The sequence below is a fragment of the Heterocephalus glaber genome, unplaced genomic scaffold (genome assembly GCF_053883595.1).
Source record: "Heterocephalus glaber isolate CG9 unplaced genomic scaffold, H.glaber_assembly_v1.0 deba00001447, whole genome shotgun sequence".
Taxonomy (NCBI): domain Eukaryota; kingdom Metazoa; phylum Chordata; class Mammalia; order Rodentia; family Bathyergidae; genus Heterocephalus; species Heterocephalus glaber.
The window spans coordinates 7,800,347-7,826,285 of NW_028258299.1; the positions used below are offsets into that span (position 1 = coordinate 7,800,347).

Here is a 25,939-nt window from a genome sequence, read left to right on the forward strand (position 1 = left end):
TTTTTTTTTTTTTTTGTGGTACCAGGGACCGAACTGAGGACCTTCCGCTTATGAGGCAGGCACAGTGCCACTGAGCTAAGTCCCTGGCCTTTCTAGTTCCTCTAAATTCTTGAGGATTTTCTGCATAGATGATTAGGTTGTCTGCAAACAAGAGTTTTACTTTTTCCTTCCCAACTGATAATCTTTTTATTTCTTATTTTTACCTTTTTACATGGGTCCATGTTGAATAGAAGTGATGAGACTGTATGTCCTTGCTTTGTAGGGAAAATATTCAGGCATTCACAGTTGCACATGATGTTAACTGTAGGTAGGTTTCTTACTTTTTAAAGAAATAAATGTTTGGAGGTTCCCTTTTCTTCTTAATATCGGTAAGTTGTATAGCAGTGTTCCCCGCCCCTTCCAGAGTTTGGCAGTTTTTCTTTCCTTCTTTTTTCCTGCTTGATTAACTTAGCTAGGTTTTTGTTTTTTCAGGTTTATCATTCTTTTACCTAACCAACTTATTGAGGCCTGTATTATTATGCCTTAGGCTTACTGTTAGCGAATATGCCATTTGGGCTTGAAAATAATGTGTATTCTGTTGTTGTTGGGCCCAGGGTTCTATAAATACTTACTTGATTTTTTTGTTTTGTTTTGTTTTCTGACATTGATTTCTGCTCTTTATTATTTTCTTCCTTCTACTTAAGGTTTGATTTGTTTTTCTTTTTCTAACTTTTTGTTTTTGATACTGGGGATTGAACTCAGGACTTTGTGCTTTCGAGGCAGGTGGCAGCACCACTGAGCTAAATCCCCGACCTTCAAGTATTGATTTAAAAAAATCTTCATTCTTTTCTAAATTAAGCAATTAATAGTACATATTTCCCTGCAAGCACCATTTTAGTGTGAATTTATGTGTGAGTGAATTTTAATATATTGTTTTTATCATTTTGGTACAAATATTTTTCTGTTTCCCTTGAGGTTTCTTTTTTGACCCATAGGTTCTTTAGAAATGAGTAGTCTAATTTTCAAGCATTGAGGAATTTTCCATTATCATCTTGTTACTGATTTCTGACTGAACTCTATGGTGGTCATAGAATATGCTCTGTGTGATTTTAGTTGTTTTATGAATTCATGAGCTATGTGTGGTAATATCCACCTATAATCCCAGCACTCAAGAGGCTGAGGCAGGAGGATCACTGCAAGTTCAAGGCCCGCCAGTATTACATAGTGAGACCCTGTCTCAAAAAACCTAAATAGGGCTGGGGATTTAGCTCAGTGGTTCTGCTGGCTGCCTCACAAGCACAAGGTCCCAAGTTTGATCCCCGGTACCAAACAAAACAAAACAAAACAAAAGAACAAAAAAAACCCCTAAATAATAGTTGATGGTAAAATCAGGGAAATAATTAAGCTTCTAAGTAGTTTTCCTTCCTCTTTCAGGTAAGAGATCAAGCTCAGCGCTGTTCTCGGGTTCTCCTGGATATCGAGGCTGGTGCTCCAGTTCTTCTAATCCCAGAAAGTTCCAGATCAAATAACCTGATTGTAGCAAATTTGGGGAAGTTGAAAGTCAAGAACAAGTTTCTCTTTGCCGGTTTTCCTGGAACTTTTTCCTTACAAGACAAGGTGAGTAGTCAGTATCCATTCCCTTTCCAGTGGAACTAGTGTTTGAACCCTGATTGGAGAATTCACGTGCTGCCATAAGATGATCTGTAACTCCTCTTACTTTTGTAGGATGTGTTGCTTGAAGAATATTTTTAACATTTTAATTAACCTTTCAAATTAGAGTAGATAAAATTATAACTCTTACTGTCTGTGTGTAGTAACTTGTTTTAGCAAATAAACCAGGGGAACCAGCCTTCCATGTTTCTTTATACAAAAGCATTCCACCTGTAATAGCAGCTCCACATAAGTGGCTGATTTGGCCCATGGTTTACCTAAAACCATTTAAAAATATCCCAGTGATACAATCTTATATAGTATCTTACTTTGCAGTTTTAAATTATTTTGGCATTTACTTCTTACAGTAGTGTTTGGAAGTCATCAGGATGAAGATTGCCATCATTTTCATTTTACATTACGGCAAACTAGAACTCCTTGAGGATAAACAGTAAAAATGGAAACAGTAAATCACAAAGGTTGGAGGACCCTGGAGATGGTCTGATCAGCCCCCTTCCCCCCTTTGCATTGTGGAGACCAAGTGACATTTCTGTAGTTAGAGGTGTCATTCTTGATGTTTTTATCATTCCTTGCTGCTTTCCAGAGCAGCTTTTTAGTCAATGCTTATTCAGGGCAAACTAATTATAACATGCCAGGAAAGCACTTACTGGAATTCCCAGCCAGTGTGCCTGTTTTTAGTCTAATGGCTAATAACATAGGGAGAGAGATTGCCTTTGAGATGTATGTAAAACAAAATAAAGATAAATAGCTGATATCTGTGGAATGCCTGTTAGACATCAATTGGTACTAAGTTCTGTACATATAGAAAGAAACCCTGTTTCCTGCACTCACAACACTGGTGGCATCAACTGTGTGGGGTTTTTCCCACAGCAACCATATTTCAGCTCTCTGTAGATACCAACTGGGTATCCTGCAGTTCAGCTGTGACACTAGCTTGGCACAGTTAGCACACCCCACCAAGACCCTTTGGGACTCAAGTCCCACAAGACACTCCCCACTTTATACTCCAGTCACAAGCCTGGGCCTTCTTACTTCTGACCAAGGAACCATGAATTAGAGTTTCTCACTACCCTGTCCTCAGGTTCAGTAATTGGCTATAATGGCTCACAGACCTCAGGGAGACACACTTACTGGTTCATTATAGAGGGTCTAATAAAGAGTACCAATGAACAGCTAGATGAGTAGGTACATAGGGGAAGAGCCAGTAAGGTCCTGAGCACAGAAGCTTCTGTTCCCACGAAGTGGAGTGTGCCGCCCTCCTGGCATGAAGACATATTCACCAATTTGTAGCCCGCTGAACCCAGTCATTTCCTGTTTTTGCGGAGGTTCCGTTATGTAGGCATGGCTGAGGAAGAAGTCATTGGCCATTGGTGATTGGACCTAATTTCTAGTCCCTCCCTTCCCCTGAGATCTGGGGAGTATAACTGAAAGTTCTAACTTCCAGATCTCATCATAATTTTGTTTGTGATAAATCTTTATTTTGAGGCCACGCTAAGTTTTTAAGGAAGAGGTCAATTATAGCCAGAATGGGCAATCAGATTCAGCAATGCTTTGTTTCTCTGCCATTCCTAAAAAGACAATGGTCCAATTTTCTATACCAGATATATCTATACAGGCTAAGCATACTTTGAAGTTAGCCTTGGAAGAAGAATTGCCAAAATATTTAGGCTTTTCTGCAAAAAGATTTCTGTTTTGTTAAGCCAAGTAATAACACATAGTTTGTAATATTTTAACGAAAACATTTCCTTGTATTTGTTTTTGAGGATTTGATTTTAAGTGACAGTGCATATAAGGATCACTTTTTCTTCAAGGTATTATATGTTGTTGTTTGCTTGTTTTTTTTGTTTTGTTTTGTTTTTGTTTCCTGGTTATTCTGAAAAACCTTATGGGATTCAGCAGTCCATTTATGTTTTTTAAAAAAAATGAAAAAACCAATCATTTATAATACTTTATTATTTGAGGAAGCCTGCTTACTAATTTTTTTGCTGTTTTGTTTTTGTGAACTCCTTTGTATGTAAAAAAAGTTCTTTTTAAGGCCCATTAAAAAGAATTTCTTTTCTTTTCCTTTTTTTAAGCCCTAGTAGTGCTTTCTTAATTGTCTTTTGTCCTGGACCCAGGGGTCGTTCTGTAGAATTCCATAAGGGCTGTTTGAAGTGTGTCAATTGATCAAGTATTTGTAACTAGCATAGCTTATCTGTGAAGTTTACCTCTCCACATGTGCAGTCCAACTTAACTGATCAGAGTCTTTGTAAATGAATAACACCTTTCTTCTCCAGTGTTCACTTTGCATTGCCCAGGCACATGTGAGCTTTGTGTAGTAAACATTGCAGTGGTGCAGAACCAGAAGTGCTCCTCACCTCAGCCCATGCAGAGACGTTATTTTCCCTCAGCTCTCATGACTCCTGTATATTTGGATTGTTTTACATAAATCCATGACTTAATGAGTACAGGTTTGATTTTTTTGTGTTTGCTTGCCTTTTATTTTTCTCAATCACAGCTTGTGCTTAAACCATAATTTCTCAGTCCATTTTTCAAAGGCTTTGAGCTAATCTCTTTAACCCATTGATTTGTTTAAACCAGCTACAGAAAGGATGTGGAGATAAATCAAATGAAAGAGCAACAAACATTCTCCAGAACTTAAATAAACTAAGCAAGAGGGAAGCCTTTAATGTTGAAATACTAAATAATAGCATTTACCTGCTAATCGGCCTTGCAAAAAAAAATTACAGGAAGAAACAGTTTTTTTACTATTACTTTTTTTTTTTTGGTATTGGAGTTTGAACTTGGGTCCTTGCGCTTGCAAGGCAGGTGGCAGCACCACTGAGCTAAATCCCCGTCCCTAGTATTACTTTTAATTACTTCTCAAGATAACTGTGAGACAGAGTAGTAAACACCGTAGGCAACCCTAGAGAGAGAACCACTCTTCCCGACTTCCCAGTCTGCATGGACAGTGGCTATGAGGGAAACAGGTCAGTGTTGCAGAAACCACTCGGAGATGTAGCTCTGGCTTGCATGAGGAAATCACGGAAGCTTAAAGGCCAAATATTAACTCATTCTGGTGAAAGAGGATATTTTCCTGGTCAGTAATTGACTAAAACCACTAAGTATATAAGAAAAGAGTATAGCCTTTTCACAGTATTTATTTTATTCTCTATTTACCTTTCTTAATTTATAGCCAAAAACAATAGGAATGGCTGACCTGTTTCGTATTCCATTTTTGGGAGGAGAGTGTTTAGACAGGGTCTCGCTGTGTAGTCCAGGCTGGTCTTGACCTCACTATGTAGCCCAGGCTGACCTCAAACTCAAAGCAATCTTTCTGAATAATTTTCCTGACTACTGGGATTATAGGTGTTGTGCAACCATACCTGGCTCTTGTTTTGTTTTCATTTCCATAGTTACTTAGAGAAATAAGAAATGCAAACCTGTATGGGGAGACTTCTAGAAAGTCCAGACACCAACCGTGGACCAATCCCATTGGAGTCATATTGTCATTATATACGTTTTCTTTTTTCTTTTTTTGGTACCGGGGATTGAACTCGGGTCCTTGCGCTTGCGCAGCAGGTGGCAAAACCACTGAGTTAAATCCCCGGCCCCATATATATGTTTTCATGTATCAATGAGCTCTTCTTCTCTGAAAGCAACACTACATCATGTGACTGACAGATTTGCTTTTGTTGAATTTGACCTAGATGAAATCACCTGAAGCATTTAGCATCATGCATTTGCTCTTGAGCCAAAAAGGTAGTATCTTCCTGTAACCCGGTATAGTTTTCAACAGGTATTATCTATAGCATCTCTGTTGATACTTACCTATGGTAGGAAGTGCCATGACCCCATTACTGTCTTGTTTATGGGATTTGGGAGGCTGAGAGAAGTGCAAGAGTTTGAATTTTTGAAGAGGCTAGAGATTGGGACAGGACTTCCGGAATGATAATAATATTGTTACCTCCACCTTTCATTTCTGCATTCAAACTTTATTTTGTTCCTTCTAGGAGTCTGTGCCTTCAGCTTCCCCAACAGGTACTCCCAAACACACAGTGAGGAAAATGACAAGCATGGAGGACCCCAAGGGATCTCATCCCCAGGTGCTGTTCATGATGCCCCCTGCTGAAAAAGGCCTGGGCAGCTTGAAGAGTGAGTTTGTGTCCAGTGCTTCCACCAGGCAGCAAGGACAGCAAGCCACACTGCCTGTCAGCCACAGTTCCAGTAGTCCAGGTAAAAGAGGAGAAAATTACGCTCGCACACACACACATGTACATGCACACACAGGAGGAAGTTGCTGCATAATGAAGATGGGGAAATTCACTTTCCAGGAACCCAAGAGGGAAATGCACTGTGTTCCAATCAGAGGCCAACAGGGACACAGCATTTCTTTAGTGATGATTAGGTTTCGATGTTGCTGTAGAAGTCTTAAGCATCTTAGGTATAGATTTAGCATCAGATGACTTCGAAAGTGGGGTTAGGTTAGAAAGACACTGCAAATAAAGAGATTTTAGATTGTCTAGTGGGATTTTTTTTTTTTAATGTCAAGATAGTTATCATCAGATGGTGATAACATAATTAGACAGAGTCCTACATCCTTATAAGGCCCTACTCAGACACTATCATTGTAAGTCATTAGTTCTAAGAAATAAAAAAGATCGCTTTGAAAATATTACTGTAAATTAGGTGCAGAGAGCACAGGCAGGCGCAGGCACAGGCATACTGGCATGTACCCTGTCTCCTTCAGCACCCTCCTTCCCTCCTAGGACCACTGGGGGACCTCCTGCATCAGAACAGAGGCAGAGTCTAGGAGGTCAGGCGCACATGCGCATGTACATGTACACATGCACCCCCCAAACAAAACAAAAACTTTAAAAAAGGGGGAAAAGTGGCAGAGTGTGGGGCCGAGGATGTAGTTCATTGGCAGAGCACTTGCCTAGCAAGGCCCTGTATTCAGTCCCTATTAAGCAAAAACAAAGCAAAACAAAATCCCCCAAAAGAAAAGAAAGATGAAAAGGAAGGAAGAAAGAAAAACATTCCACCAAGTTCCAGTATACACGGGGTGCAGGTAGAACCATACCTTGAACAAGAGCCTGTCTCAAAAAAGAATAAAAGGAAAACAGCAACAAAGCCACTGGAGTTGTAGAGTCCTCACAGATCCCTTGCTCTGTGCACGCAGGCAGGCAGGCAGGCATAGACAAGTCTGCACCCACCCCACACTTTAACCCTTCCCCCCTTACTACTGCTTGACCACATTGGTTGGTAGAGAGACAAAGTCTAGGGAAGACTGCCACGACAGGCTGAAAAATAAAGGAAAAAGAAAAAAGGGGGTGGGTGGGGGTGGAGTTTGTGGTGTTGCTCAGTGGGATGCGCTCACCTAGGAAGCACAACGATCTACCTGCTTTAATCTCTAGTGCACTGTTTGATGAACTAGATACCGACAGAAGTATTGTCAACAAACCATTTAAAAAGACACAAACCACCCACTTACTGGTGTTTTTCTCTAGAATGTAAGAATTGGTCACTCTGAGGAAGGACCCAATTATGTCTCTCTAGTTTTTCAATGCCTTGTGGATTGAGGATGTATTGGGCAAGCGAGGTGCTGCTTTTAAGGAGTTAAAGAGGAGGCAGAACATCATGAGCTACAAAGATCAGTGCAGTGTGATTGGATTTGGAGAGGTGAAGGACAACAATGGAGGGAGGCTCTGCGTGACTTTTGCAAGGTAGATTCAAGAAATAGTGAACTCCCTGTAGTACCCTGTAGTCTCAGAGGTGACGACAACATGGTTTATGGCTGTATTGACTAAATGAGATGATCCTTTTTTTGGGAGCCAGGGTCTTGCTAAGTAGCCCTGGCTGGCCTCAAATTCATAGTGATACTCCTGCTTCAGCCTCCCCCAAGTGCTGGGATTACGGCGTGCCACCATCATGCCTGGCTTAATCTTTTTGTAAAAATAATTTTTTTATTGAAGTATGTAATACACAGGAAAGTATATGGCTTGATTAATTTTCATCCATTGTACATATTCTTGTAAGTGGCATCTAGAGAAAGAAAGAACATTACTGGCACGGCAAAAAACTGCTTCATGGGCTGGGGATTTAGCTCCGTGGTTCCGGCGCCTGGCCTTGAAAGGGTAAGGTCCCGAGTCAATCCCTGGTACCAAAAAAAAAGACTGCTTCATGAAAAGAGCTTTTTTTCTTTATTTCTTTTAATGTCACATTAAGGTGAAAAGAGAAAGTCAAATTTTGGATTGGCTGTTTTTTTAGGGTTTTTTTGGTGCTGGGGTTTGAACTCGGGTCCTTATGCTTTCAAGACAGGTGGCATAACCACTGAGCTAAATCCCCAGCCCTGGATTGGCTGTTTTTGCCTGTTGTGAAATTCCTTTATTGGTGAGACATTGCCTCAGGTTAAAGCAGTGTTTTTCACACTGTTCTGTGTGTTCCCAGATGCTGTGACTGCACCCTAGGAAATCTTGGGAGCCCACCCCATTCCCTGAACTTAAAGACCCCAGGACCAGATTAGCTACACTTTGATCTGTTTGATATATTTGTAGGGTAATGAACCAAGCAAGAGCTACTTTTATTATAGCCCTACTTAATACCAGGTGTTACACTATTTCACGCCTCAATATACTAACATGCTGTTGCATGTGCTTCCTATCATAGTTATATTTGTAGACTAATGAGAAAGACATTAAATCAATATATACATACAGGTAGATGATACAGAGCTTCATGGGGAAGACAAAGAAGGTAGAGGATTCAATTCAGATTGAGATGGGAAGGTTGTTGCCACTGGCGAGGGTGCCCAGGAAGCAGAGGCCTGAGGTTTAGTGAGCAAGTGTGAGAGTGGCTTGAGATGAGGTTGGGAAACTAGGCTGTGGGCTTGTGCATGGTCTTGCAGGGATTTGGGGGAGTTTTATTGAAAGAGTTTTGGATTGAAAAAATAGCCATTAAATTGTGTAAAGGAAAGGAATGGACTGGTTATTTTTTTTTAAAGGGTTACTCAGGTGTTTTGTGAGGGCCACAGTGGAATCACAGAGTGCACTGGAGGAGAGTTTGTGGTGGTCCAGGCAAGCGTGACGGGAGCTTGGATTTGAGTTGTGGTAGTGGAAATGGTTAAACTAGTATTTGTTTGAAAAAGACTTCTGCTGCTGGGAAAAGTGTGTAAGGCTTTGGTTCATGTTGTATCTAGGGAGGAATTGCTGTGTGGTCGTAACCTCTGTAGCCTCAGTATGTCAGGACGGCCATGAGGCATGGAGGGCACATGACAGTGTGTGTCTGTGCGACAAGAGGCGGCAGGGTGTGTCAGGCACACAGCTTGGCACAGGAAGATCTTGCATAGTGGAGAGCAGGAGGTAGCAGGTGGTTCTGAATATTTTCCAAAGACAAAATCAGCTTATCTTGACTTTTAATTTTGTTCATTTCCTCCCTTTTGGATTCTAATTTCTTCATTATCTTTCCTTGAGTCCTTGTAGAAGACCATGTCTGCTTGCTGGACTGTGTTGTTGTGGATCTACAGGACATGGACATCTTTGCTGCAGAGAGACGCCCACGAGAATACTCAAAAGCCTCTGAGGACGACAGTGGAGATCTGATCTTCCCCTCCTACTGTGTGCGACAGACAGGAGAAAGCCTCTTAACTGAACCTTGTAGGCTGAAATTGCAGGTGGAAAGAAATTTGGACAAGTGAGTATTTTATCTGAATACCTATATATTATAAGGAGAATCTTAATATAGTACCTTAGAAATCATTGCTACTGCAGTAAGTCAGGAATAGCGTAGGTACTCACTTATTTCTTCACCTGCTTACCATATATCAATTGAATCCCTACTGTGTGCTAGACATGAAAGCTGCCAGGATGAAGGAGAAGACTTTGCCTTCAAGGAGCTTACATTTTGTTGAGGGATATAGGGTGGTAACTAACTAGTGTTTGAGTCAGTAATACAAACTATGTTACAAGGTACATAACAGTGCCTTGGAAACAAAGCAAGGCCACAAATTTACATTGGCTTTGGGTAGTGAGTGATGGGGGTAGTGATAGTGGGCAATGTATTCTGAAATAGGTGGACATTTGGATTATGTGTCTTAAATGTACTAGATGCTCAAGTTGGTGTAGCTGCTTGACAGCTCCATTTCATTGACATGACTGTTTATGCTCCAGTGAGCAGTCTGAGAGCTCTGGAGTGTAAAGGGCAAATTGCAGCTGAACAGTTATGTGAATGAAATGGAGTGTCGGGCAGCTATAAAGACCAAGGAACTCCCCCTAACTTACCCTTGTAATTGGCCTCAGCACACTAATGCTTATTTTATAGTTGAGAGCATTGCTGCAGATGTCAGTAGTTCCATATCTGCCTGGGCAACATCCTAGAGCCAGTCTGAGACCAACAGAATGCTTCTCTTAGGGCCATTGCTCAGGTGTGCATTTAACCAGGTCCTCTATGGGTGCTTCAGCTTCCCTGCACGGGGACTGGATCTGCTGAGTACATTGGGTGGCATCTTTCATTGTGAGGCACTGATTTTGGAGAAATCAACAACATTTTACACCTTAACTCCAGGGAAAGGTGAGGTGTGGCTATGCAGTAACAAAGGATTTTCCTTTGTGGCACTTGGGAAAGCAGCCTTGTTACTTGCACAGAGTGTGGTCTTGATCCCTCTAGAGCCACTCCCTTCCCAGTTCCTGGGGCTGAGCAGTTATTCCATGTCACTTGTTAGTTTCTTGCCAGATGAATGTACAATTTAGCCATTCTCACTGGGTTGTTTGTATTTCACTCTTACTTGGTATTCAAGGGCTCCCTGGCTGGTGTTCAGTTATGGTTGGCACGGTCCATATTTGGTTTTACCAGCTTAACAGTCCTAAGAGGAACTTCATTATTTAGAAATTGAACACTCTGTTTTCTTTTCCAGTAATGCTTTTAAAAATGTGCTTTGCTACTCTGCTTATCTAAACTTACCTACTCCCATCAGTGTTTATATGTAGGTAATTATACTCTGTTGGCCCAGGTCCAAGGTGACACTGAACACAAGGTGCGCTGTTAGCTTCTCACCCCACAGACAAGAGCCCTGGATGGTACTTGATAATCCTTCCCAGTTTTCCTTTGTTAATGGCATCGTTGGTCTTTTAAAACTTTATTGTATGTACACTTGTCTCTGTAGACAAAGTGAAAAAAAAATTTTGTTCTGTTTTGGTGGTGCTAGAAATCAAACCAGTGGTTTTAGCACATGCTGGGCAAGTGCTCTTCCACTGAAACACATTCCCATCTTGGAAGTAATTTTTTTCACCTGTGGGAAGGTAGAAAAAGCTCTTCAATGTTGGAATAAGGTATATATATCCTTTAATTCTGGGCATCTTCAGTTTTATTCCCACCTACCCCAGCTGAGACAAGTAACTTCCTCAGATTTTATCCTAAGTAGTGTCTCATCTGGCCTTATTATGAAACATTGGGATTTTCTTTTGGGTTACCACTAAATCTGAAGAGTTAAGTAAAGAGCTTGGCATCTCTTCTTTATTGCTTTTCCAACTATAATATTTAAGTTATTTCTGAGTCTCCTGAGGTTTTCTGATTAATAAACCAGTTAGCTCATATTTTGGTACACTGTTTTTTTTTTTGGTACCAGGGATCAAACGCCCTAGCTCATATTTTATATACATGGACACACACACACACACACACACACACACACACACTCTTTTTGTTTTTGTTTTTGTTTTGTTTTGTGGTACTGGAGATTGAACCCAATAAGGCCTTATGCATGCTAGGCATGTGCAAGGTATATACCCAGATCATTTAGCTCATTTGAGGATTTTCTACATTTATATTTGGGAGAAAACAATTTTTTTTTTGTAGTTGAAGCACGACTGTCATATACCTGCTTGCCTGTTTTGGAGATAATGAAATTTTTGTCATTAGAAGTTAAAAATTTGCTCTCTGATAATGCAAGTGAGTACATTTTAGCTCTTGTATTTGGATATGAGTTCCATCAATGTTATGGTAGTGAATGACTTCTAAAAGTGACCTTTTACTTTTTTATAGAGAAATAAGTCATAGTGTCCCAGACATATCTATCCACGGCAGCCTCTCCTCTGTCCACTGCTCCCTGGACCTGAGTAAATATAAGTTGATCCGAGGCTTGCTAGAGAACAACCTTGGAGAGCCCATTGAGGAATTTATGCGGCCTTATGATTTACAGGATCCAAGAATTCACGTGAGTGAGACCTCCTGTTCTTTGGTGACTGTCAGAGTCTCAGTTGATGGTTGCCTTGTGTGTTTAATCCTCAGATTCACCTGTGGAAAGCAGGTGGGAACCACAGACAAATTAGATTTCTTGACCTGTGAGTCTGTTTTTAGGTTGGCATCATGCATTGTAGATTGATTAGCGCTTTGCTCTTGCAGACTGTTCTGAGTGGAGAGGTATATACTTGCATGTGCTTCCTCATTGACATGGTCAATGTAAGTCTGGAGCTTAAAGATCCAAAAGGAAAAGAAGGTGCTGGATCCCTTGCCAGGTATGGCTTTACCATTATTTCATTCCTAGGAACAGTAATACAGATAATGCTCATACATGCATTAGCGTAGCGTAGAGGGTGCAGGTTGGTGGTCCACAGCAGAATGAGGTCTGTGAGTGCTTTTTGGTTGGTCCATGGCGTGCTTATTATTCCTTTTTGCAGAGTTCCCAAGCTAAGCATACTCTCTTACCACTGAGCTTTGCCCTCAGACCCCAGAATGCTTTTTGAAAAAGTTTAAATTTGAGGCCTTGTCAGCCAAGATAGTTTAGGTAATGCTTTAATAATGCTTTAATAATACCTCAAATATCAATTATTTGAAACAGTGAAGATGTGTTTCTCTCTCAAGGTAGGCGGCTACTGTAGGTCTCAGCTGCTCTGCTTATTTAGTCTGGGTGACAAAATATGGTGTTGTTTTGTTTTGTTTGTTATTGCGTCTTGTTTTGAGAGAGGTTCTCACCGTGTTGCCCAGGCTGATCTCAAACTCTCTGGGCTCAAGTGATCTTCCCATCTCAATCTCCCACCATCAGGTCCATCTGGCAGGATGTTTTAATATGCCAGAGAGAAAAACAGGACACATGGAGTGTCTGGGATGGCTGTTAAATGCTCTGGCTCACCTTGTGGAGCTAGACTGTGGTTCCACCAGCCTGAAGGATGTGGGGAGGACCATGCCACTAGGTGTCTGCATAATTCTGGGGAGGACAGCTTGGATGAGGGTCTCACTGGTCAATATTTAAAGATTGGGGGATTTCATACGGAAAAAGGATTTTAAAAATTCCAGCGTCTTTTGAAAAATCAGAAGCTTTGGCCATGGTTGGCCTTGGTCCTTCGTTGGAAGCATCTGGAAGCTGAGTGGCACCTGGTCCTTTTAGATGACAGATCACATACTTAGTCCCTTGCATGGCCAGTGTAGGTGTGTATATTTGTGTTGCTGGTGTAGAACTCTAAAGAGTAACATTATTTTCACTCTTGATAAATTTTTTTCTTTTGATCTCATAACAGCCCTATAAGGTGGGACAGCGATTACGCCTATTTTCCAGGTAGAATTTCCAGCTAGCATACGATCATGTGACTGGAAAAGTAGTTTCATAGTTGAAAACAGGACATTAAGGCTAGAAATGTCCCTGCTGAAGCTCACTGTCTTCCAGTTTGTCTTTCTGTTGAAAGACTTCTGGGGCCTGTCCCCGCAGCTAGTGAGAGCATGCTATAACGAATCTGGAGTCCTACTGAGTAGAAGTTTTTTCTGATGCCTGGCTGTGCCTTTGTTTTTCTCATTGTGGAGCAGTTCTGTATGGATTATCACAATGGTGCTGAATAATTATGAATTTCTCACTGGAACTTCCTTCTGTTACTAAAATATTGATTTTGAGTGCACTTCCTATTGGTGGATCAATTGAATTATATCCCTATGTGAAGAATATTATGCATTCTGGGTTTTGTCAGTAAACTTTAGTGATTTAACAGAGAAATCTAGGCAAACTGTGCCAATCAGTAAAGAAGTTGACAGATGAAGGTCTAAAGCAGTGACAGTGAATCTTTAGAGCTTTCAGTGATACGGACAGCCCACTGTGGCATGCATGCCATAGGTTTGGCACTGCTGGTCTAAAGGGACACTTGACATCTCTTGGGGATTATTACAAATATACAGCCTTCTTAGACTTACGGGAAATTGGAATAGTAGTGAATCAAGAATATAATACAGTTGTGGGCTGGGGGTTTGGCTCAGTGGTTTTGCCGTGCCTTGCAAGCACAGGGTCCTGAGTTTGATCCCTGATACCAACACCCCCCCACCCCCGAAAAAAGAATATAATACATTTGTGGTATTGTTATTCCTCATGAAGTTGCCGTGAGCAAGAGTATCTCTTTGGAATTGGAAAAGATACAAGACATAAGGCTACTAAATCCATTTTGAGGGGTCTGTTAACAAAATCAATCCAGGATCTCAGAATAAAAGTTATTCACCTTTGTACAACTTAGCTATATTGATGATGTTGCTCTTGTTATCCTGAACTTACATAATTTTTTTTGGTACCGGAGATCGAACTCGGGACCTTGTGCTCGCGAGGCAGATGGCAGAACCACTGAGCTAAATCCCTAGCCCAGAACTTACATAATTTTGTAAAGTAGAATTATGCTAAACATTTTGTTTGCTTTCTCCCTTTAGGTTTGACTTCAAGAAATGTAAACTACTCTATGAGAGTTTTTCTAATCAAACCAAATCTGTTAACTTGGTTTCCCATTCCATGATGGCTTTTGACACACGCTTTGCTGGGCAGAAGACAAGCCCTGGCCTGACCAACGTATTCAGCTGTATCTTTCAGCCTTCCAAGAATAGCAGTACCACCCAAGGGTCCATTCAGATCGAACTTCATTTCAGGTAGTGCAGCCAGACCTGCCTCTCCCTTTCTTCATGGAGATATTTCTTTTCTTGGCCAGAGGGCCAAGTCTGCATTGGCTTTAGAACACAGAAGGACCAAGGGATCAGTAAAAAGATAGTGGCTCATCAGCACAAGGCACTGTCTACTGACCTGTTTTTCCTGCATGCTTGCAGTTTCATTATTGGCCAAAAGATGTCTCTATTGCCCTAAAAAAATACAGGATTAAAACAAGTCCTTAAAAATCAACTTCCCTGTAAGCTTTAATTTGTAAAGTGACTTGGGGAAGGAAGAAATTATGCTGGTTTAAGGGAGAAGAGAAAAACAACCTTCTGGTTTATAATGAAAGGAAAGTGGTTTTGACTTGCATACCTGCTTGTCTGTTCAGGTCTCACTGACACTTCCTCATGTCCAGAGTCTTCACCTTTTTGAATTTAATTATGTTTTTTCCCTCTGGTATTATGGGAGGCAGCATTGTGTGTAAAAAGAACATATGTTTGGGAGTCACAGACCTTGGCTCTAAACCTTTTATCTATTTTTTTCTTGCTGTATATCCTAGGGCAAGTTGTTTGCCTTTTTGAAAACTCATTGTTCTCTTTTATAAAATAGAAAATAGAACAAAACAAACAAAGAAAAACTGTGTTTACCTAGTTGGGTAGGCTAAGAAAAAACAAAATAATTTTGGTATATTGCTTGGCACAAATGGTAGCTGTTCTTACTGATGTAGTTTTTGTTATTTTATGATGTACTCTTGTGAGATTTTATGCCTAAATGAGCACAGATCTGAAAACTGACACATTAGTTCTGACCTGAAGAAGTCCTTCAGTGAAAATCTTGGGAGACCTTTGGAATCAATGCCAATTTTATCCTATTAGTGCTAAATATTATCAGCTATGTTTCAGATATAAACCACTAAGTGGAAAGGATGGGGATAACTTCATGTTTAAACAAAAAAAGAAAAAAATAATCACCAAGACTATTGGTTTTATATTCCTGACATTCCAGTGTGCTGTTCAGAATTCTTCAGAGTTTAGGTTTCTTTTTTTTTAAGGGAGTGATCATGGTCTCTCCATGTGCCTTTAGGAAGCCTAGCAGACATTTAAATGTTTGTATGACCATTTATGTAAAAGCTCGGTAGTAGAAATTCTAACTGCATCTCACTGGGGCCTGCCATGAGCTAGGTACTTTACCTGCTGTCAGTTGAATCCTCACACGAAGCCTACAATGCAGGTGATTTCTTTCCCCTTTCACAGATGCAGAGATAAATACCTGGAGAAAGCCGAGTCATTCAGGCAAGGCCTCACAGCTAGGAAGTCCTGTAGTCAGAGCCCAAACCTTCGCCTCTTGACTTCAAAGCCCATGAGCGCTTCCTGCCCACTGCTCTGTAGTCATTGGCTGAGTGCAGCCACATGAGAAGGTTGCATTTTGCGGCTCTTCTGTTTGAAGATGTTTGTTGGAACAGGGGGCTTACATGTATTCGGTCCATCTGTAGAGACAGTTTCTTTTTGGGTTTGCCTTATTAGTATCATTATTAATATAGTAACTTTCATTTTCATGACATTTTATCACCGAGCTGTAACCCCAGCCCTTTTATTTTTTTCTTTTTCTATTTTTAAATTTCAATACAGAGTCTTGTCAGGTTGCCCAGCCTGGTCTCAAAGTCAGGATCTTCCTGCTTCAGCTTCCCAAGTAGCTGGGATTACAACCATATACCATACACCATGCCCAGCCCCTTGGTTTATTATTATTGATCTGACTTCCTAAACTATCAGTTAGTTGTTCCACACATTATGGTTTTACAATACAAGGAGCCTTGACATGTTATTCTGTTCATATAGTAAAGTTGTACAGTTTCTTGGAGTTAAATAATGTCTTACCTTGCTCTTGCTAACAAATACTATTGTTAGTGAGAGAAGCAAACTATTCTCTTGATTGAACTTTTGAATGTGTTCTGTGTCTCAAGAAGAATTACTCTTCTGTTGGGATTTTGTGTGTCAAATATAAATCACTTCATAGGCCTGAAATATTTTCCAGCAAAGGGATCTGACATACTGTGACTTTCCAGTTAGTACAGAGTTCTGACAAACTGTGTGCAGAATGGGGTGGAAAAATTTTACTGAGGGCAAGATTTTTTCTCTATTACAGAAGGGTAGAGTGTTTCTGTTACAATTGCTGTGTTTGGAAGAAAGAGACACGAATCATGGTGCCCTTTTATTAGAGGCAGTGAGCCAGGTTTAGAAGAAATGAGTGACTGGAGAAATCAGCCTTAGAAATATCCCCAATCAGCTTTTTCCAAATAGGGCAGGGAACCAAGTGCATGCAGTAGCTAGAGCCTACGGTCTTGCTTTTGGCCCTTCAGAACCAGGTTCAACCCAGAAAAACGTAGGGAAGTGGCCCTTGCCCTAATGAAGAGGGCCTGCCTGCCTCTGCCTACCAGTATACTAACAGGGCCTGGGTAAAGCCCTGAGTACCATGGTTTGAGTCCAGCCCTGAGAGTCCTTCTTGGGCTCTCACCTAAGTATAAAATTTGGAACTATGAGGACTATAAAACAAGTTTCTCCCTGGCCCCTGCCACTGCCCCATTCCACGGCCTCCAGGGTGCTTGGCAGAAGGCCCACAGTAAATGTTATGTTATTTGTTCTCCTTCTCAGACTAAAAGGTCTGGGCTCTCAGGTCAGTTTCAGCTAGAGAATCTATCCAGCACTAGTGTGTAGACTTGGCATTTATGAAGTCCTTTTAGACGCCAAAGAAAGAGTGCCTCATTCATCCTAATACTGCCCACAGGGAAGGAAATTGCTGTTTATCAGATACCTGCTGTGTGTTGTTGGGTGCATTCTCTTTCAGTGTTAATGTTTTTCTTCTTTTTTTTTAACAAGAGAACAGGCTGGGAGGAGGTGACCTAGCTAGGGTAACAGTCTGTAAGCGGCAGTATTGAAATCTGGGACTCTGACCTCAGAGCCCGTACTTTGTTACTGCAGTGGTTTCTCAGCTGTAGCGCTCCATGTTGAGTATCCCTTATCTGAAATGCTTAGAAGAGCATGGGCTTTTTTTTTTCAGATTTTGGAGTGCTTTGCATAGACTCTTCTAGTTAAGCACCCTTAACCCCCAATTCCAAAATATGAAATGCTCTCAGTTTCAGATTTTGGAGCATTTCAAATATTTGTCCTAGGGATGCTCACCCTGTGTTGACATTTTGGCTGTGATAACTCATTGCTGTGGAGGCTGCCCTGTGTATTGTGGAATGGTTTAGCAGCATCCCCGGCCTTTCCCCACCAGATGCCAGTAGCAGCCCCACATATTCCTGGAAGCTGCCAAGTGTCTCTTAGCAAATCACACCTGTTCAGATCCCTGGACTGTGATATACTGCTTTCTTATAGCACATTTCATCTTGTTTAAGAAATACAATTAACTTTCAGAAATTACATACTGCATATGTTAGTAAACCAGTGTTGAGTGTTTAAGCCGCCAGATTAAAAAATACTGGAGTAGATCCTATGTGTACTGGTGCAGGCCTGTAGCCCCAACCACTTGGGAGGCTGAGGCAGGAGGGTTGCTTGTGTCCTGGAGTTTGAGGCCAGCTTAGGCAATAGGGGAACACTGTCTCAAAACAAAAACAAAAACACTGGAATACCACCTGCCACAACTGAATAATACATTTGCAGTTTATTAAAATGCTATGTTTCTTTTTCTGACTTTTTTTCCTGTCTTTTTTGTTGTAGATCTACAAAGGATTCTTCCTGTTTCACAGTAGTTCTCAACAATCTCCGAGTGTTTCTCATATTTGACTGGCTACTGTTAGTCCATGATTTTCTCCACACACCCAGTGATATTAAGAAACAAAATGTTACTCCTTCTCACCACCATAACTGTAGCAGTGAATCTGCTGTAGTTCCGAAAACTGTGAAGAGTGGAGTAGTTACCAAGCGGTCTTCGCTTCCTATTTCCAACGAAAGGCACCTGGAGGTCAAGGTCAACGTAACAGGTGACTGTGTAGAGGCTGCTTCAGTGTTGTTAGTGTGGATGTCCCCCATGTCTGTTCTACGGGGTGAGTCCTCTGTGGCCTCATGTTTAGATGTGAGCCCTTGTATATTTCCATCTTTTACAGCCGAAAAGTGTCAGGGTTCTTGAGCTCCATTTTCAGGTGTTCAGGTGCCCGGTTCGTCAACGGCTGTGAGTTCTTCTCGTCCCTCTCCTCTGCCCTTCTGGTACGTGTGCCCAGGCTGAGCACCTGCCTGGCCAGTGGTCTTGTCCCTAACTGGAAATCTGGCTTCAATTTTCTGTGTGATCTTAGGGCCCCAACAGATGTGTCTTACCGAGTAGGCAAACTCGGTATGTGAAAGTCTCAGTTTTGAAGATAAGTGACAGGATTGTTATTTTCCTTACAAAAACAGTATTTTCCGTGTTACTGATGGATTTATTGTGTTACTTACAACCGGTGGACTCTTGTGCAGCTGAATGTATCTTTGTGTTTACTGTTGGGTTGGGATATCCTCTGCCTACTTCCCTGGTTTTGATGGAGCTGCCTAACCACAGGGCATTTTAAATTGATTTGGTTACAACAGCTTCTTCTGTGCACAATTTTTAATGAAAATGCAGTTTGAAGCAGAGTTTTTTTGCCGTATACAAATTAGGCATTGATTTAAAAAATCTTAACATAAATTGATCTACATTCTTCATAGACACCTTGAACAGCTGTGTAGATGTTGTTGTAGTATGTTACGTTGCCTCACAGCATTGTCATCCGAGGGTGCTTCCTGGGATTTAAAATCAGGCCATCGCTTGGAGATGGTATGCTTTTCTGAACTGAGTATCTGATGGGCCTTTCAGGATGACAGGGATGCAGTTTCCCTTGAGCCTAAACAAACATGCTAAAGAGAGAAACTGCATCCCGGTCTTCTCTGCTGTTATAGTGCTCTGTTGACACAGCAGTGCCAGATACAGAGTTTGTCTGGGTTGGGGTTGGAAGCTGGACGTTGGCAGACATCCTGGAGATCTGAGGCCCTGGTCAGTGTGCTCACTTCGTGGAAGGAAGTGTGCTGCATTCCTTGCCACCAGCTCCTAGCTTTGCCCTGACTTACAGTACTGTCCTTTCCAGGCACAGAGTTTGTGGTGGTTGAAGATGTGTCCTGCTTTGATACCAATGCCATTATTCTGAAAGGTACCACAGTGCTCACCTATAAACCCCGCTTTGTCGATCGCCCATTTTCAGGAAGTCTCTTTGGCATTGAGGTAAGAATTCTATGTGTCGATCACAACACTGCATTTTGGGCTCAAGAGAAAAGTATCTGAAGAAGAATTTGCTTGCTGTACTCTGATTAGGGGAAATAATTCATGGAATTATTATTCATGGAAGAACCTTGCCCTTCTCTCTTCATTTTTTTACCTCAAGTCTGCACCATTCATTATTTTACTGTGTGAATGCACTCTCCCAGTGTTAGGCTGTAGGCACATGGAGGGACTTTTTCTCTTACCTCTCCCTCCCTCAGGAAGCTCAAGGAGCCCCCTGTAGTCCTATTCTCCTGTCAGGCATCTTGTTGAGTCCTCTAGTTCTCCAGCTCAAGTCCTTGGCAAATCTGCTCACAGGAGACCATGGTCCTCATCTTCCCAGTATCCTCTTTCCTCCACATTGAGTGCTGTTCTGTGAAGAGCCAGGGCTTTGGGTTATTGGAGACCTGTGTAGAAACAGTGCTAAGGATTTTATATATTCCTGTCCAGGAGGATCTGGCCTGTAAGAGGGCAGCTCCAGAGAGGCACATGTGACCTAAAGAGCAACATCTCTAATGAAGTAGATAATTTGCACTGGCACGGCCTTGGCAGCCTGAATGTTTCATTTTGCAATATTGAGTAAGAATCACCCTGTCTTGTTTTAAGCCGTGGGCAATGGAGAAAGCAAAGGAAACATGGCAGGTTGTTGCCTATGTCAAATGTTTTTAATTCACTAATCTCAGCTAAAGTTCCTCTTGTTACAATGTTAGAATAGTCAGGGTTCTTTTCTCCTTGTGATAGAACTTTTGTGCTTTATTTTTTCCAGTGCTATTGCTCAGGGGTTGAATAAATAAAGCGCATTTTCACTGTCAGCAGTATATGGTAGATTTTTGGGAGTCAGATATAGCTGAATGAGGCATGTAGAGATTTCACTTGTTGGCTGCTTGTTTCTGTATGGTAAAGCTCAGTTGGAGAACAAGGAGTTATGTGCTGCAGTGATGTGAGTTGATCATGAAATTGCAATTCATTTTCTTTTCAAGCCACCACAATACCAGCTTTGAATGGAGAATCTTGGTGATTGATTAATGAACTGTCAGGTACAATTGGGTTTTGTGTAGCAGAAGCCCCTGAAAGAGAAAGGCAAATGAAACTTTCCTCCTCCAAAGTCTTAGAAAAACTACATGGCAAAATATTTGAGATTCCTGGAAACTCCTCTTGGTCTCGTTCTTAAGGCAGCACAACTGAATGTGAATGCTAATACCATCTCGATAAATCACTGGGGACCAATGTACAAACTGTAGTGAGGTAATTTTGAATATGGCAAAGAATCATGTATCACATTGTTTTTGGTAGCACTGTTAAATGCCCCACAGTGACCAGGGTGTGGGGAGCAGGCCAGGGTCCCCAGAGGAATGTTGTCTTTTTTCCTCTGTCCCCTGCTTGAACATACACAATAATGGGGTCCTAGAATGGGAAGCTGCACCCCCTGCCGTCTCCCACAGACATATTTATTTTTCACATTTCATTATAGAACAGTTCAAACATGTACAAAGTAATGAACCTATGTACCTATCTCCCAGCTTCAATAATTAATGTATTGTTAATTATGTAATTCTGAGGCCAGAGAAAAATCACCTATCTTCCTACTTTATAATTCTGTTGACATTTTGTTGTTTCTTTCCTTGAGAGAAAGTTATAATTATATTGATTGGGTTATATTTCCATATAATCTGAGTTGTAACTACTTACATTCTGTATGATCACTTAAAAATGACTATAAAAAAAAAAAGAGAACCAAGATAGATCATGTAAATTCCCAATGATGAATGTCATTATATTGTATACCTAAAATGTACCAATAAAATTTTTTAAAACCCCAATAAACAAAAACCAACTAACTAAGGAATCCCCAGGCCTGGACAGGTTCACTGCAAAAAAAAAAAACAAAACAAAAACTATAGAATGTCCCATTTAGATATGATATAACCTTTGTTGCTCTTGATTTTTTTAATAATTAAAAAATGGTTCAGTGAGATTTCTATATTTTGCATTATTTCCTTAGGCTGGTTCCTAAAAGAAATAAGATTCATGGGTCAGAGGGCTGAGACCTGTCAGCCTGTGGGGTGAATTGTTACCTGCCCTTTCCTCCTGCTCTTGGCAATGGGTGAGAGCACCTCACTGGTTTTGGTCTTTGTTTAGCAGTCATAACTGTTGTACTAACACAAGGCTGACTGCTCTGGAGATGGGCCCTCTGTGCGGATGCCCAGTAACCCATGCCATGGTGCCTTTCATTCTCTAGGTGTTTTCGTGCCGACTGGGGAATGAGCACGATACAGCTCTTTCCATTGTTGACCCAGTGCAAATTCAAGTGGAGCTGGTGGGGAATTCTTCTTACCAGAATAGCTCTGGATTGATGGATGCATTCAATAGTGAAGATTTTCCTCCTGTCCTAGAGGTAACCATGAAAAATCTCTAACACACTGGTACACGTACTCTCAGACACTGTCCCCTGCAGGTGCCAGCTTATTTGGAGCCAAAAGTATCTTAGTGACTTCAGCAGCTCACTAAGTAAATCTGATGTTCTGTTTGTTCTGGACGATCTTGCAGTTTTGGGGAAGACGAAAGACCTTGTAACTGTCTGGTATCATCCTGAAGTTCTGTACAAGTCTTCATGGGCAGTGACACTCCTCAGGGCGGGGAGCAGATCAGGTCAGTGTGGAGGAAGGGCAGGATGGAGAGCAGAGGGAGTGCATTCTAGTCAGGGTGGAGCAGAGGAAGATCTGACCTGGCCAGGGAGGAAGACAGGGAAAGCCAGGCACGCACCTGAGGTGCAGGAATTAGGTGCTGGGTTTTTTTGGGTAGAAAGGGTATGTTTAATCAGTCCATTTGGATGATAGGAGATTGAAGAAGAAAAACTATGTTGGTTTTCAGTCTTACTGGTACCTCACAGAAGGCCATAAACAGAAAAGGTGAATGAAGAAAGCCCTGAGCCCCAAGCCCTGGGCGCCACCGTCCAGGGTCACCCTGTACTGAGGCCTGGCCTTGGCTCTGTGCTGCCTTCACCCATGGAAGACTGGAGTTCAGGAAGTACTGTTGCCAAACGTGACTCATATAAGGTTGTGCTTGAGTGAAGAAGAGATAAATTCTGTTGGTTAGTTTGTTTCAGAGATTTAACAAAACTAAATAGGCCCATGCAAAATTAATCAGCACAATGTTGTAATAGTTTGTCCTGTCTCTTCCTGAGCCCTTCTCTGATCGTGATGTAATGTTTAATACATTTGTATAAAATTCATCCTGCTGAAGCATTAATTGCTATAATAACTATTTTAGGTCTGTGTGTATGTATATATGTATGTATTTATTGTTATTCCTATGTAGCTTAGTATTTTTTAAATTTGGTGTATTTTGTGGCCATTTGGTCTTATTGCTGAGACATCTTACCTCATGGTTACTAGTGCTTAACTCAAGGTCTTCGCAGTCATTCATTCATTCATTTATTTGTGTATGAGACAGGGTCTCACTATGTAACACAGCCTGGCCTCAAACTTGTGATGATCCTTCTGCCTCAGCCTCCTGAGTGCTGAGATTATAGGGGTGTGTGTGTGTGTGTGCGCGCGCGCTTGCTTGCTTGGCTCTTTGCAGTCTTTTGAATGAGAAACTTACTGTCATATCTGTTGGACTTTTAGAACTTAATAGGATTTACATCTATAAGAGATGTGGATGAAAAACCAAAAACATTAAAAAATTGCCACCTTTTAAATTTTAGATTCATTTACAAACCCTGGATATCAGACTCTCCTATAATGATGTTCAGCTGTTTCTTGCCATTGCCAAATCCATCCCAGAGCAAGCTAATGCTGCAGTGCCAGACTCAGTGGCCTTGGAGGCAGACTCTGTTAGCAGTCACCTTCCAGGTGCATCTCAAGTTGGAGAGGAAAGCAGAGAAGGAACAAGACATGCCTTAGATCCCATCTTGGGTAGGTATTTAACTGTACACCCACACAGTCTTCCTGATAACCCTTCTTTTTAAGTTTTCCACTATTCTTTTGCATAATTAAATTGTTCAGAGTCTAATTATTTGCTATTAAGTATAATTGAAAGTCTTAAGTATGACTAATTTTTATTTAAAACAAAACACCCCAAACCAACTGCTGTAGCCTACACTACAACTGCTGTTTTACCTCTTACAGTTCATTTCCACAGTTCTATGACTAATGCTTATGTCTGATTTTAAACTTTGAGAGTTTTCCTTAATCAGGGAACACTTGATAGAAGTTAGCATTAGGAGCCCATTTTTGTCAAAAGCAATTTCAATCACTATTTCTGAATTTCTTTTAAGTAGGACTGTGGATTAATTTACATATTTATTTCCTAGAGTTACAGCTGGCCAGACTGCAGGAGCTGGGATTCAGCATGGATGACTGTCGCAAAGCTCTTTTGGTGTGTCAAGGTAATTCAAATGAAATTCCATGGTCTGTTGTTCTTCTTGACAACATACTTCCTTCCTGTTTCCTCCTCCATTCCCATAAGCTGACTTAGAGAGCTGGTGTATGTTTAGAAGATCCTTGATGTATCTTCTAGGGGCTGCATAGATTTTCATGGAATAAAACATGGGCTCTGGAGTTAACTACCAGGACTCCTTTGCCTCTTGTTAGCCACTTATTAGTGACTTTGGGCAAGTGGCTTAGCTTTTCTGTCCCAGAGCTTCCTTATCTGTGTATCAAGGATAAGGGGCCCTGGCTAGAGGAGAGGGCCTGGCATGCAGGCATGTTGCCCATTGTTATCGATGGTGGTGGTGGTAATCTGGTGGCTCTAATCATCCATGGCCATTCGTTGAACTCTCTAGGGTTTCTTTGGGAGTTTCATGGCCTTTGGAAGTAGCTCTTAATCGTCCCCACTTGAGGTGAGGAAACTAAACATAGGTTAAGTAAATTTGTTTGTGGTCACCCATTGGTGAGGGCCTGAGACAGTCTTAAAGCCAGGTCTACCTGACTCCAGAGCCCAGGTCTTTCTGCTGCATCTTACTGTATCACCTCTGGGTTCCGATTTATCTTAAGAAAGAGGAATGAAGCCCGTGCTGTACTTCCTTCCTATCCTTACACTTGCGTGCACGCAAACATTTGCTTTCTTTCTTTCTTTTTTTTTTTTCCGGTACCAGGAATCAATCTCAGGACCTTGTGCTTGAGAGGCAGGCACAATGCCACTGAGCTAAATCCCTGGCCCAACGTTTGCTTCCTGTTTCCCTGGGTACTGTGTGTAGCCACACATACTTATAGATGTTGTGTACACACACACACACACACAGGCACACACACAGGCACACACACGCGCATGGTATTTTGTATAGTTTTTTGTTGTTGTTGTTGATTTTTTTTTGGTACTGGGGATTGAACTCGGGTCCTTGCACTTGCGCAGCAGGCGGTGAAAACCACTGAGCTAAATCCCCGGCCTGTTATTTTGTATAGTTATAGAATATAAAGTAGTTCCCTCTTACCCATGGTTTCACTTTTTGTGGTTTTGGTTTTCCATGTCCAGCCTTGATCTGAAAACATCAAATGCAAAATCCTAGAAATGAATAATAGATAAGCTTTAAATAGCATGCCCTTCTAAGCAGCATGATGAAACCTCACTTTGTCCTCCCAGGACACAAATCTTCTCTTTGTCCTGCATATGTACACAGTATATGCTACCTATTAGTAGACACTTAGTAGCTAGCTCATTTGTCAGATCTGTGGCAGTGTTGCAGTTTTCATGTTGAAGAAACCCTTATTTAACTTAGTAATGACCCAAAGCAGAAGAATAGTGATAGTGACAATTCAGATATGCTAAGGAGACGCTGTAAAGAACTTCCTGTCAATGAAAGGTGAAAGTTCTTGTCTTGGTAAGGAAAGAAAAAAAAAATCATATGTCAAAGTTGCCAAGATCTATACTAAGAATGGATCTTCTGTTCATTAAATTAAGAAGAATAAAAACTTTGTGCTAATTTTTGTATTGTACCTCAAGCTGCAAAAGTTATGGGACAGTAATTCTTTTTTTTTTGTACCGGGGATCGAACTTGGGTCCTTGCACTTGCAAGGCACGTGGCGAAACCACTGAGCTAAATCTCCGGCCCTGGACAGTAAATTCTTACGATGGAGAAGGCATTAAATTGTGAGGTTTGGTACTGTATATGGTTTCAGGCATCCACAGGAGGTATTGGAGCCCCCTCCCTTGACAAGTCAG

At 41.3% G+C, this 25,939-nt stretch overlaps 1 protein-coding gene across 15 annotated transcripts in view; it reads left to right on the forward strand.

The window, feature by feature from the left end:
• Vps13d (vacuolar protein sorting 13 homolog D) overlaps positions 1-25,939 on the forward strand; it is a 255,741-nt gene that overhangs the window by 61,334 nt on the left and 168,468 nt on the right. For 12 of the 15 annotated variants that reach the window (XR_002389017.2, XM_004863532.4, XM_013065081.3 and 9 more), the window contains 11 exons: positions 1,414-1,596; positions 5,643-5,865; positions 9,102-9,321; positions 11,668-11,839; positions 12,028-12,140; positions 14,302-14,514; positions 18,232-18,494; positions 19,608-19,741; positions 22,017-22,172; positions 23,484-23,694; positions 24,093-24,167. Coding sequence is in view for 14 of the 15 variants with exons in the window: in XM_004863532.4 (XP_004863589.2) it covers positions 1,414-1,596; positions 5,643-5,865; positions 9,102-9,321; positions 11,668-11,839; positions 12,028-12,140; positions 14,302-14,514; positions 18,232-18,494; positions 19,608-19,741; positions 22,017-22,172; positions 23,484-23,694; positions 24,093-24,167 (1,963 nt within the window). In the remaining variant the exon portion in view is untranslated. The remainder of the gene's footprint in view (positions 1-1,413; positions 1,597-5,642; positions 5,866-9,101; positions 9,322-11,667; positions 11,840-12,027; positions 12,141-14,301; positions 14,515-18,231; positions 18,495-19,607; positions 19,742-22,016; positions 22,173-23,483; positions 23,695-24,092; positions 24,168-25,939) is intronic. The other 3 variants (XM_004863533.4, XM_021243496.2, XM_087214462.1) reach the window with 1 other exon arrangement.